This window comes from Helicoverpa armigera, chromosome 6 (genome assembly GCF_030705265.1).
Source record: "Helicoverpa armigera isolate CAAS_96S chromosome 6, ASM3070526v1, whole genome shotgun sequence".
Lineage (NCBI taxonomy): Eukaryota > Metazoa > Arthropoda > Insecta > Lepidoptera > Noctuidae > Helicoverpa > Helicoverpa armigera.
The window spans coordinates 1,831,217-1,844,028 of NC_087125.1; the positions used below are offsets into that span (position 1 = coordinate 1,831,217).

Consider the following 12,812-nt stretch of genomic DNA (forward strand, 5'->3'; position numbering starts at 1 on the left):
TCGGATAGCATCAAAATAAAAAATAAAGTATGAACGCTTCTCTATTGCGGCGATTTGACAGGTCAGCTTCGAGCCACTTTTTAGCTTTCCGAGTAGCGTATTTTCATTTTATTTTGTGTTATCCTTTCATTTACGCGTAATAAATAACATGTATGTAGTTGTAACAGTAGAGTGATTAGTTAATTAGACTATTTGTAAGTGCACTTACAGTGTTACATAAACAGTAGGGGGCTAATCGTTTCGGCAATCCCGATGCATATAACTACATAGTACGTCAGTGAACGAATGGTGGCATTAAGATAATGGATGTGGATGCTCCTAACATATTAAAAAGGTGCAGCAGTGCACCGTTAATCAATGAGGCAGCCTCTACGGCAGCCACATCGCCCACGACGAACGTAGCGCCCAGGTAAAGTAATCAGTATAGAACACGCCTCGAACGGTGGTGATACGGTTGTTGCTACGCTGCTTACCTATTTTTGACAGCTGCTGAGGTCGCCAGTGGGTGCTGTGCCCGTATTTAGCGATGTTTGTGCATTATTCACGGTGTATAGTATAATATTATCATTACTGGTTGGTTGTATATTGTTATGGTACAAGTGCAGTGCTTGGCGTCATTTTTCAGTGTTGACTTGTGATGTGTTGACAATGTGTAAGTACTACAGGTAGTGCTGAGCTATCAATTTTATATTGCTATTATTTTTTGTGTTTCATGTTTTTTTCTGCCACACATTTTTATATCAAGCTCAATTAATTAAGTTTCATTTGATGATAGTGTTAATATTTTTATAAGTTCTATTTTTGAATATCAGTGATTGCTGGTTTTAAGGAGGTTTGTGTGTATGTGATAATGTATTATGCCCCATTAGAATATACAAGTACCCAATTATAAACTTCCATATGGGTAGAAAATGTGGTAATTAAAATGCACTTTGTCTCATCAACACCTACATTGAATGATACTTGAAATTAATGCATTCCAAGCTATTTTTGTTGATTTATGTAGTGATTGATAATAGACAACTTGAATGTTTTGTACAGTAACAAGATAATCTTATTTATGAACAGTTTCAATGTCACTGGATTTTATAAATAAGCAGTGGAAAATCTTCCCAAATGTAATGAAAACCAGTACTGATATACCTAGGTATTTAAAAATCTATACTAACATCATAAAGCTGAAGAGTTTGTTTCTATGAAAATGCTCATCTCAATAACAACTGGACTGATTCATATTCCTTCAGTGTTAAAAATCACTGGGAGAATTGAGTGTTATTGTAAGCCGAATTTGGAATATGAATGATAATGTAGTAAAAGATGGATCCTTAATTATAATTTTATTTGATTTCCAAAATTTTACTCTTATTTTGTTTACACAGTCCCAGAACAAGTTTGTCACAAATAAAATACTTGTAAATAATCTGAAAATCAACCAGTCATGATATTATTGTACCACCCACTTATCTTGCTATGGTAACTAACTAATATTCTTAGAATCAATAACATAATATAATCTATGAATTTATTGCATGTATAAGACATTTCTGGGTACATGTTATGATGCATATGGTGGGCCCATATTTTAATAGATAAATTATTTATATGGTTGATTTAAAAAGCTTCTATGTAAATAATCTGTAAAAATATGTTTATTATGACTAAAATGCTTGCTTTGAAATATATCTTGGATCAAAAAATACTAGCTTCTGACTGCAGCTTTACTTGATTTTAGAAATCAGGGCATATCATGGTAGTGTAACCTTTCTCGGTCTTAATTTATTAATTTCTGATGTTTCATACAAGCAAACAAACAAAAATTTCCTCTTTTTACAGTAGTGTAAATGAATCACCATGCAAAACATAACTTTATTTATTAGTAAGAGCACAATTTCTTTTGAACACTATCTCCCAATGCTATCTGAAATATATTTCTTTAGATAAATATCACATTTTCTGATAAATTGCTTGGTATGTTCAAGACTATTATCATTGAACTTGGTAAGCATATTTTAGGTGTAATGTAGGTACAAAAACCAGTTAGTTACTTATATTAATTAATTCTTAAAATAGTTATAATCTTTTTGTGTCTGCATACAGCAAACTAAGCTTCACTTGAATAATGGCAAATTTTTAGAAGAGTAAATTCTGATTAAAATGAGGTATTTACTAGTGCTTTTTATTATGTTATTATTACTTTTTAATAAGAATGAGTTTTATCCAAGGGTATCGGTTAACTGTGTTGAGTAACTCAGTTCCATACAATCAGACTAGAAGCCGAACATAGTTTGGAAAAAGCCTAGCTAGATGATGATTAGAAGAATCGTGTTTAGCAGAATTGTGGAGATTTAGCAAACGAAAACTATGAATTATTTTGCTATAAATAATGTAAAATTATTTGCATTTTGTTTGCATGTTACAAGTTGTTTTTGTTATACATTTATCTAAAAGTTCTCCTTACTTTTTCCTGCATTTGTATCAATATGGTTCAACAACATGTTGACAATTAGTAATCCGTGTTTTCAACGATGTAGGATCCAATATATCAATTAAACTCTGGCCTATCACCTACGTCAGAGTTTCTCAAACTTTTTCAAACGTACACCTGTTATTCTTCTGACCATTTGACGAAGTACCACCTGTACATAAAAATATGGTGTTATTTTTGTTTGTCTATATAATGCGATTAAGTTGTCGCGATATATGCCAGCGTAATATGGTGTATCGTGAGATACGCGTAGTGACTTGTGATCAAGGTTCACATGTTGCCACTTTGAGAACCTCTGATCATGGCTTGAGCTATTACTTAATTACTACAATAAGCACCGCTAAATTGCAGAACAAACCTGTTTGTAAATTGTTTTCTTGTGACAAAATGTGATAATCAGTCTGTTATGTGCAGTTATCATAGAACGTCAGTTTCTAACATCATGTTAAGACTTTGTATGTAATAGGTATGTGTTAGGATTTAAGTCACAACATAAGACCACAGTCAATTTACCGTGGATTCAGTGTTTAATCCCGTCAGTCTAAAGTTGTTCTAGAAAATCGGGAAAATTGGTGGCTCACATTTACGTATGTTGCGTGGCGTTTTGAATTACTAGTTTTCATTTTTCTTAATTCTACGGAGTCTTCTCTATCCCTCACGATAAACATCTCTGAATAGGACTGCATAGTAATTTGTGAGTGCGTTGGCATCCGATCTCATATAATTTCAGAATGAATTGTGAGACCGAGCGACCTTTCATAGCATAATGCATTGAATTCATTATTCTCTTTGAAGCTCGTTTACATCGATTGAGTCTTATACCTCGCGTCAAGATGCGAGCTACACAGAATTGAAAGCCACGTGTTTTATTTATTTATCAGAAGTTGAAAAACACGAAATTCGTTTGTAGTGGTCCTTCAAAACATGCAAGCAGGCATGTCATACGAAGATCGTGATAGATAAAACACTCGAACGACTATAGTTGAAATGAAATAGTATTATAAACAGTAATTGTTATTGGAGCACGCAACACTGTCTGTTATTATTGTCTCACGACGGACCCGATATCTGTATAATGTTATGGTAACTGAATATAAGTGTTTTATAAGCAACTATGTCACGCTGTTTATTTAGATCTATTTTCGTTTAATTGGGTATGCCAAGAAAAGTGCCATGGATTACGGCGCAATTTCGCGCTGACGATCCCCTTGTTAAAGTTTATTATCGTAGATTCCTCGCATATCGTAATTAATGAGCGCGTGTGAAAGAGGCACAAAATACTCCAAATAATTCTTTATTTTGCAGTAAAGGTTTGTTTATAACACCTATAAGTAATTTGATGGCACGACACTTTCGGCTACAAGAGCTTTTATTCCATAAGCCTACCGACAAACGCACCTGCGGAATATAAGCACAGATTATATAATAGTTACTACGTAACAGATAAATCACTCCATACAAAAAAGTCCATACCTACTGTTATAAGCACCTACAAGTTCCCCAACTACCTACAAATTCCTAGCTGCGTTATAAAATGAACCTTAAAAGCTCGAGCGCTTGATTGTTATTCCAATGCGATAGCGCACAGTTCAGTGACCGCAACCGTGCCGTGGCCGTGCTTAGGGTTGCTTCTTACAATTTATTAATATTTAAGTAGGAAAACAAAGTTACCCTTATTTTAAGATATCCTTTCTTAAAACTGAGTTTTTAAATAAAAAGTAATATCAAGAATATTTTTCTTTAGTTAACTATTGTATTGCCTACTAAAATGGAGTATGGGTACATATTACTAAATATTACCTAATACGTAAGCATAGGTAAGTACTTAAGTAAAGCTTTCGTCAAAATCAAAGGCGGTTTCCAACTATTTTTCGAGCACAAGTGCCATACCCCATATGGTACAACTCCGTCGAGTGTTGATACATACCTAAAATTGGTTTCTGCGTAGCGACACGCGTAATGTTCCGAGTCGTCATTAAGTTGGACCAGAACTATACCCATTTACACTTGAGATGTGTTTTGAGCTACAAAACTCACAATACAGTTCATATAACTAAGTAGGTATCTAAAGTAAAATAAGTACCTAATGATCTCTGTTGTTAAAATCATAAAGTAGATAAGTATTAATTTATTAAAAAAAAAAATAGAATTACCTACTAGATAAGTTCATAAATATAAAATGTTTCTAAATATTACAATAGTTGCATATAAACCAAAACAACTCAAAATAATCCATCAGTTTGTTAGGTAGCTTAAAAAACCTAATAAAAACCAACAGCATAACATGCCACGAAATAAATATAATAATATTGGAGCGCGCGCGGCGCGTGTGACTGTTGTGCGCCCTGAGCCGCGTGGGGCTACCGGTAACCCAGCGAGCGGTAGGCATTTATCGCGCGCAAGTACGTCGAGTGACAGAGGCCTGATATAAGTTTTATTATACATGCTTTATGAGCAGGTAGTGAAATGCAATGAAAAGCAATGGTGCCACAATGAGCTCTCAGTGGAGTGAAAACGCCTGTTATAAAAGTACTGAAACAAATTATATCGTTTAAAGTCTTCGCCAAAACATTGGCTCGATCGCTGCAAAAATTGGGTCATCCGTAAATTTTTAAGAACACTAGGAGTTCCTTCATAAAATAGTATCGCCCTCGCTTTATATTGCCCTAAGGGGTAATAAAAAAATCTTAATCGAATGCTATAAAATTTATACGCAGAAGTCTGGTAGGATACTAAAAAGTTTAGTCATGGATACTTCGCCAATACGTTTTCTGGCTATCCTCCCACCGTGACGCAAGATGCTGACATGCGACTATTCATATTGTCGTGCGACATTGCGATTTGTCGTACGATCATGTCGCTGAATTTTTTCTCAGTGGTATAAATCTGCTGTTCGCCAAAACTTTTGACGTGGGTAGTTTATTTTGAAAGGGTTCTGTGACGGTCCAAGTTGTAGTCATTTTCAAAAGAGCATCTCTTGAGCACTTATAATATTTATTGCGTTAATTATCTTCCAAAGTCAGTAGGTCTTTCTAGGCGATAGATTATAATCCTACCCGGTCGTCGACCTCATAGCTGCGCAGTTACTAAGTCTGTTAGTATGCTGTCTTTGTTTTTAGGGTAATAGTGTTCTGCGGTTTTGTAGTACCTACCCATACGTAGGCTGGTACATAAAGTGGCGACTTTTCTGGCGTGTTCTAAATCTGTATCATCTTGTAATAAAATAAGCCGTTATACACTCCAGTATTGGACAGTGCTGTTGGCAATGATTTCCGCCTAGCTGCGGAGTTTAATCCCGTTGGGGGGACGATTTCCACGTTCGTGACATGGGGACTTAATTTGGAGGAAACATAATGTTCAGTTGTCAGTTTGATAAATTGCAGCGGATCAGACATATCAGTTTCTAACTCAGATTAGATCGAATTGCAGACATTTCATTTAAATTAAAATCTTATCAAGATAGTCGAAGAGACAGATCCAGCTGGCTTATGTCGTAAGGGGTACCTAGGAGTAACACGACTTTCGTCGTACCTACACTCAATGTACTGTTCGAAAAATATTTCGTTCATTCCTTAGACGCTTCCATGCCATGGTTTCCCACTCGGATCATTGGCGCGCTATCGGAAAGCCTCTGCTTTATAGTCTAATTGAGTGCGGCGTCGCACCGCCCGCGTCGCTTCGCTCTCAATTGATACCAATTCCCCTGCAGTAGCGTGCAAGATTGCACAAAATTTCCATGAAATCGACATGTCCATTGGTTACTCGTTGTACCGATGTGGGTGTAGAATCGATATCTGTAATAGAATATGCAAATTGTCCAGTCTCGAGAATTTACGTACAATGCTCTGTTGCTTCTTCAAATGAATCGTTTTAAATGTTACTTTGTAACATTATGGCTCCTTTGAAATTGACTGATGATGAGAATATTTTTAAATGTTTTTAAAAGATGTAAAGTATCCTTTTAGATTTTTGGTCGCTTGTGACACCTGATGGAATTTGCTGGGTTCAAGGGCTATATGCAACTGCAAAAAAAAACATACCTGAAACCTCCACTAAATACTCAATTGAATTTTGTCTAGGCATGTAGGTACATCTGGATTATTTTGAAATGTAACATAGATGCGTGTATTGTTACAGGAACACGTCAATATTCAGCATGTTCTCCAACAACAACCTGACGCGCACGCGCAGGCATAGCGGCACCTTCGGCCCCGTCACCTCGCCCGTCAATGTAGCTGTAAGTATTACTTATTTCTTTATGAATTTTTAGAATTTATGAGCTCAATAGGAGTCGTTTAAGTTCATTAAAATTATCAATGTAGAGTATTGGCATACTTAACACAATTACTTGGGTTCACCTGATGCTGACCTGCGTTATAACATCCTGAGTTCCTGACCATACCATTCGTGATAACACATAGGTACGAGACAGTGGCGGATTAAGAGTATCCGAGGCCCTAAGCACAGAGCCTGTGTAGACCCCCTATTACTTAAATGGAAATAGAAGGTTGAAGAAATTGACCGAGCGAAGCGAGCGTGATGCACATGTAGTTTCAAATGCGCGAGCGAAGCGAGCGCGAAATTTTTTTCGGACTCGTACGGAGGTAAAATTTATCCCAAACGTACTTAATTTTTTGTTTGTTGACAAATGCAAAAACGAAGGCACATCGTTTCTGAATACGCGAGCGAAGCGAGCGCGAAATTTTAATTATTTTTATTATAGACTCAGAACCAAAATTACGTACAATGTAGCCCAAAGGTACTTAACTTTTAATTTGTTGACAAATGTTTTGATTATGTTTTAAGACTCAGAACTAAAATTTCGTAAAAGGGCTACATTTCAAACCTTCATTTCTTTCTGTTGGACAAGTAAGATGGATAACGTAAGATCGATAACAACGTCCGCGGACTTAACCGGTGGTCCGCGGACCACTTGGAATGCCTCCAGGCACCACCAGCCTATCACCACCAGGACCACTGATCTAAAGCATCCAAAATTTTCGGATATGTTTGTTATATTGCACTCGTAGTTACAGCGTGAGCTTCCCAACGACTGTACGATAGCGACTTCGGAACGCTATCGTTGCCTATTAATTCTTTGCCCAACGATGAGTAGAAGCCGAAAAAAAATTGTATAACAACTGCACAATTGAAAAAAAAAATCACTGCGATCGTACAACAATCAACAGCACTGCGACCAATCAAGTTTAGAGGCGGGGGTGTATGAAGGGTCACTCCCGAACTGCTCGCGCCTTGTGATTTCGGATATATTGTGGATGAATCTCGATAAAATGTAGGTATAAAATGAAACGCCAGCAGAGGATGGAGGCCCCTGGAGAACAGGGGCCCCAAGCACGTGCTTGTTGTGCTTATAGGGTTAATCCGCCACTGGTACGAGATCTTTACTTCATTATCATCCAAGAAAAATGTCGGTATGTTTTTTTGCGTGCAAACCGCTGTAAATTTCCGATAAAAACATAACAGCCCTGGCTGTCGTTTGCGCAAGGCTTTGTCAAAAGAAGATTGACGCGGCAGTTCAAAGGACACAAATTATTCACGCACGTGTAATAATGTTTCAAAGAAAAAACATATAACGTGCATACACTGAAAATAAATATTTACATAACAAGAACTTGCCGTATCTATGTATATTTTTTAGTGCATTCACCTTTTATGCAAGAATACATTATTTAATCTTATTATACCTACTCTTATTTCGGCACTGAGTGTGCCAAATTTCACTATTCTTTAGGTACTTGGTGTAATCATATCAATACTTCAAATCAAAGCATTTGTTCGCGTTTCGTTCGTATGCGTTCGTATGGTGAATGGTGATGTTCTATAGGCACCGTGCGTAGCGATGACCCTGCCATCTCGTGACTTATATCCGAAACTTTCCCTCAAGTGTCAAAAATTGTACTATCAAACCATGAAAAAAATTCTGAATATTCGTGTTAAATTTTGCTAATTTAAGTTATCAAAATGTATTGTTGTATTGCTGGATGCTGCAATACATCCAAAAACAACTCCAAGGGTGTAAAATTTTACTATTTCCCTACTAATAGTACTCACATGCCATGGCTTAGGGATAAAAGAATTAAATGGACAAATGCAGTTGTAAAACACACGTAATACTTTAATACTTATTTGTGGAGTTGGAAATAACTCTGCCATTATCACTCCTTTATCATAACCCAGTAACTGTCGGTACGTTGGTTTGCCCCATTGTTGTGCATAACTGGTTTTCGATTCTGCACTTTCTGCAGAATTTACGTAATGCACTAAGGCACAGACGTGCTTACATTGTCCTGATAGACCTGCTTTGCATTTACAAGTTGCACTTTTAATGTTTCTATTGCAATCAAGCTGAAAGGACAGAGATAAAAATTAAAAATAGAAATAATGATTTTCTAAAGATATTGTAATAACAATTAATTTAAAAAAGGTACTTACTGTTATCCTAACATCATATACATTTGAAATTTTTGTCAAAGCAACAATTTTGCCAGTTAATATTGTTTCTTGTTCTTGGCCAACTGTTTCTATGACATCAAAAACATGGCCCGACTCGAATAGCTTTTGGCCTTTTGATATATTTTGACCACGCTGCCGATCATTGTTTATTGGTAGAAAACCATATTTTATAATTTTAATCATTGTATTTTATATATTATATTTTTAATCATTGTAAAATCACATTTACAGACTAGACAGTGACAACCAATGGGTCTAGAAAGTTTCTTTTTTTACTCGCACGGTGTCTCTACTGTCGGGATTATAACGCCATCTATAGTTTACGCACGGTGCCTATATCTATGAAATTCTGCGCAGACACGAATTTTTTATCGAACCGCATGAGGTGTCTTACCTTAGCTATTAATAGCAAAGAAAGAAGTCATTTTCCATTTGACACACTTGTTTCTAAAATAATATTTCTCTTCCCCAGAGCTCATGGGCGCGGATGGCTCCCCGAGTGAACCAGCTGCGAGCTGAAGAGTGCGCCGACGTGAGCAACACGCGCGAGGTGGCGCACGAGAGAGAGATACACACGGCTATGCAGATGGGGCAGTCCTGTGAGGATCTGACCTTGGTGGCCGGACTCGCTAATTCACCTACTAGGATACCTAGGTAAGCATCTCAATTACGGTTCAACTTGCTTCTTTCTTTGAATTGTAACCAACAGATAGAATGAAATTCCAGATTCATATGGTAAAATTAGGAAAGCAAGACATTGGATTTTATCAGGAATTAATGTCTGTTTGGCTATGCAGCCTTCTCCTATATTGTCTCAAATACTCACAAATGTTTAAAATTACCCTGTTTGATATTACTACAAACATCAATTCCAGGTTTTCACCTGTTGTCTCCCCTTCCCCGACACGGAAATACACGACGCGGCGGAGTTTATCGCCCATCGCGATCCGCGCGTCGAGCTTCAGTCCGGTGAGCCGGCCCAACATGCTGCCCAACAAGCGGCGCTGCGACGAGGCCGACTCGCCGCTGTCCAAGCGCATGTGCACGTCCGACAGACTCACGCCGTCCACGCCCGGCACCCCCGACTCCGACTCCCTCGAGTGCACCTTCAGGCCGGTCTCCCCTCGAGTGCAACCCATGAACGAGTGCTCCCACGAATCCACAGATGTCCCCCAGAACCACAAATCCTCCAACCCCAGCTAATAGTTTGTAATCCACCACAGAATTCACAGTTGAAGTTTTCGCGCAAATTATCGAAATATCTCTTGCCAACTTGTCCGGATTTACTGTCCAATTTTATTACGTGGACGTTTATATTTTATAGCGTTTAGAATAGTAGCTTTTATAAAATTACCATTAAGATCTAATGTTTGTCGTGGATAGTGTTTGCGCTAAAGTTTCGACTGAAATTCTTAAGCTACGGGTTTGAATGGCTCTGTGATACTGATGCGGCTTCTAATATTATACGTGGAGGTATAGCGAGCTATTACAAGCCCAGTATTACTCTTCATAGGGTTCAAATTCGTGTATTTGTTCCAATACAGTAGCCTATCACGTTGGTTCCTACGAACTTGAAATTATTAACGTAGTTTTATAGGAATGAACTGTAAAGCGGTCTCTTATGGCTTGGTGTTCTGCTAAATATCATTTCCTATCACTTTAGAATATTATATTATTTTTCAATTACCCGAAAATGTCTAAAATGTTGTTTTGAGGCTGGCTGGAGTCAACAACAACAATTAAGATGTTATGTCACACCACTATTATTGTTTACCTTTATTTAAAAGTCCTTAAATCGATATTTTATTTAGCAGCACACCAAATAACTTGACGAGACAGACTTAAGCGAGTGCCCTATTGTTAGCCAAAGCATCCAAAACTTTATTGTAAATATAACTAGAAGCGTTCAGTGTATAGAACGCGTAATGTATATAATTTATATCGATAAGTTAGCTTAGTGAACACTCGAAAGCGTGTAGGTATTATTGCAGAAGCGATAACTTCGTAGTTATGTTTATAGTCATTGGTATTTAAATGTATCTCGTTCGCGTTGCGGCAATATGTTGCGTGCTTTTACACTTGGTAAGAAAATATTGAAAGGTTTTTTTTGGTTGATATTGTCAAATATTTCTGTGATTTCAGGTTTATTGTCGTAATGTGGAGTGGCTTGCATGGTTTCTGGAACATTAATTGATCATTACACTTTTTTGTAATCGAATATTTAATAATTTTTTAATCATCATTACTTAAATCAATAGCACAAATAATTCTTGTTTATACTTATATTTTCATAAAATTGCATTCGGGAGCTATGCAAGCCGCATTGATGATTGAATTAATCCGCCGATCTTAATTTAAATTTAAGTTATAATGTGTTTATAACCAAACAGTCACCATTACTGACAAAGTGAATGATTAACAGTCTTATTGTGCCACCTCATGAATTAGGGCAAGTACTAGTTATATAGGTGAACTTACATGTTACGGTTTTGTAGAAGTGTCTTATTTATGCAGGTAGAAAAGGCAAGACAAGTAAAAAGAAGATTATTGACATGAAGTGATGCTTAACGATTTTGAATCATTTCAGTAGAGTGGGTATTTGTTTATCTTGAAATACATCTTGTTGTAACTAGAATCTAATTCAGTTCATATTTCTACTATTCACAGCTGCAATTTCAAATAACTCAGCAACTGCCTGAATCAAAGACACTTCTAAACGAATTCCGGCCATGCTCGCTCATGTCCGTACGATGTGCAATATTTAATTTCAATAATAACCTCCGAACTACCGTAACATGTATAACTACCGTAGAAATAACATCGCCTTATCTGACTATTTGATATCTTAGGAAATGTGATCTACATATTTTTAGCTCTAGATGACCCAACTTTTGTCTACATGGTTATAGATCTATGGGAATTGTTATTTAGGGACAAGGTTGTAGAAACTTTAGTTATTCATTAAATCCGCATTGATGGGAGTTATGGCAACATTTTATTGAAGAAAAAAATAATTCTAAGTTTGAATTGGATATGGAGTTGTAGCTTTATCTTGCTGGTCGAGTATTCTGTCTAAATTATTTGTATTATTATACTTACCATAGAATTTCAATTGGTATGTTATTTAATTTACATTTAAAAATGTTGCCTGGACCATATCAGTCATCATCATAAACATTAGTGACAATAGTTTTTGGTTATCATCAATGTGGATGCAGCAGAGCCAGTAAGCAATTCCTGTATCACTTGTTCTAACAGACTGCAAATTATATTTTAATTTAATAATTTTATTGATAAGACCTCCATATAGAACTTCCCAATAATTTTCATCTCATTTACATTTTAAAATTATAATTATTTCTATATCAATGAGCCAGAAATTTGTTTTGTGATTAATACAAAATTGATGTATTATAACAGTTTTCTACAATCTACTGATGCTGACATAATTTTAAATTGTTTTTTGGAATACCTCACGGTTGCTATCGTAACCCGTTCATGCATTTTGTTAATATAGTTTGTGCTAATATTAAGTTAGGCCAGGTATATGCCCACGATATCTTGTCCCGAGAGTACCTATGTATAAGTAGGTATTGTATCGTAATTTTTTGTATGTAATTAGTCAAGACGTCAGGTTTGACTGCTGGAAAAAACTACTTTGTTTTCAAGTGTGATTAAATCACAACATGAATAATTTTCTTGGTTTTATTTATATGGTTTTTACTGTTAGACTCAGTTCTTCGTTTTGAGTCTAGGCCTTTTGGCTTGCGTGGCCTTGGCGTGCGGTGGTAATGACACAAACCCCCTGGGTCATCATTGACATCAATTTATTCAACCTTTACCTTCGACTATT

General features: G+C 36.4%; 1 protein-coding gene across 2 annotated transcripts; it reads left to right on the forward strand.

Annotated features, from left to right (window-relative positions):
• Nucleotides 1-32: 32 nt before the first annotated feature.
• LOC110381142 (uncharacterized) lies at nt 33-12,655 on the forward strand. 2 transcript variants are annotated; one of them, XM_021341356.3, is made up of 4 exons: nt 33-409; nt 6,623-6,722; nt 9,432-9,613; nt 9,835-12,655. In XM_021341356.3, exons 1-4 carry the CDS (start codon nt 303-305, stop codon nt 10,160-10,162), a joined length of 717 nt encoding a protein of 238 aa, XP_021197031.1. In that variant the 5' UTR covers nt 33-302; the 3' UTR covers nt 10,163-12,655. The 2 variants fall into 2 exon arrangements, with proteins under 2 accessions (XP_021197031.1, XP_021197041.1); XM_021341366.3 differs by lacking the exon at nt 33-409 and adding an exon at nt 439-652.
• The last annotated feature ends 157 nt before the right edge of the window (nt 12,656-12,812 follow it).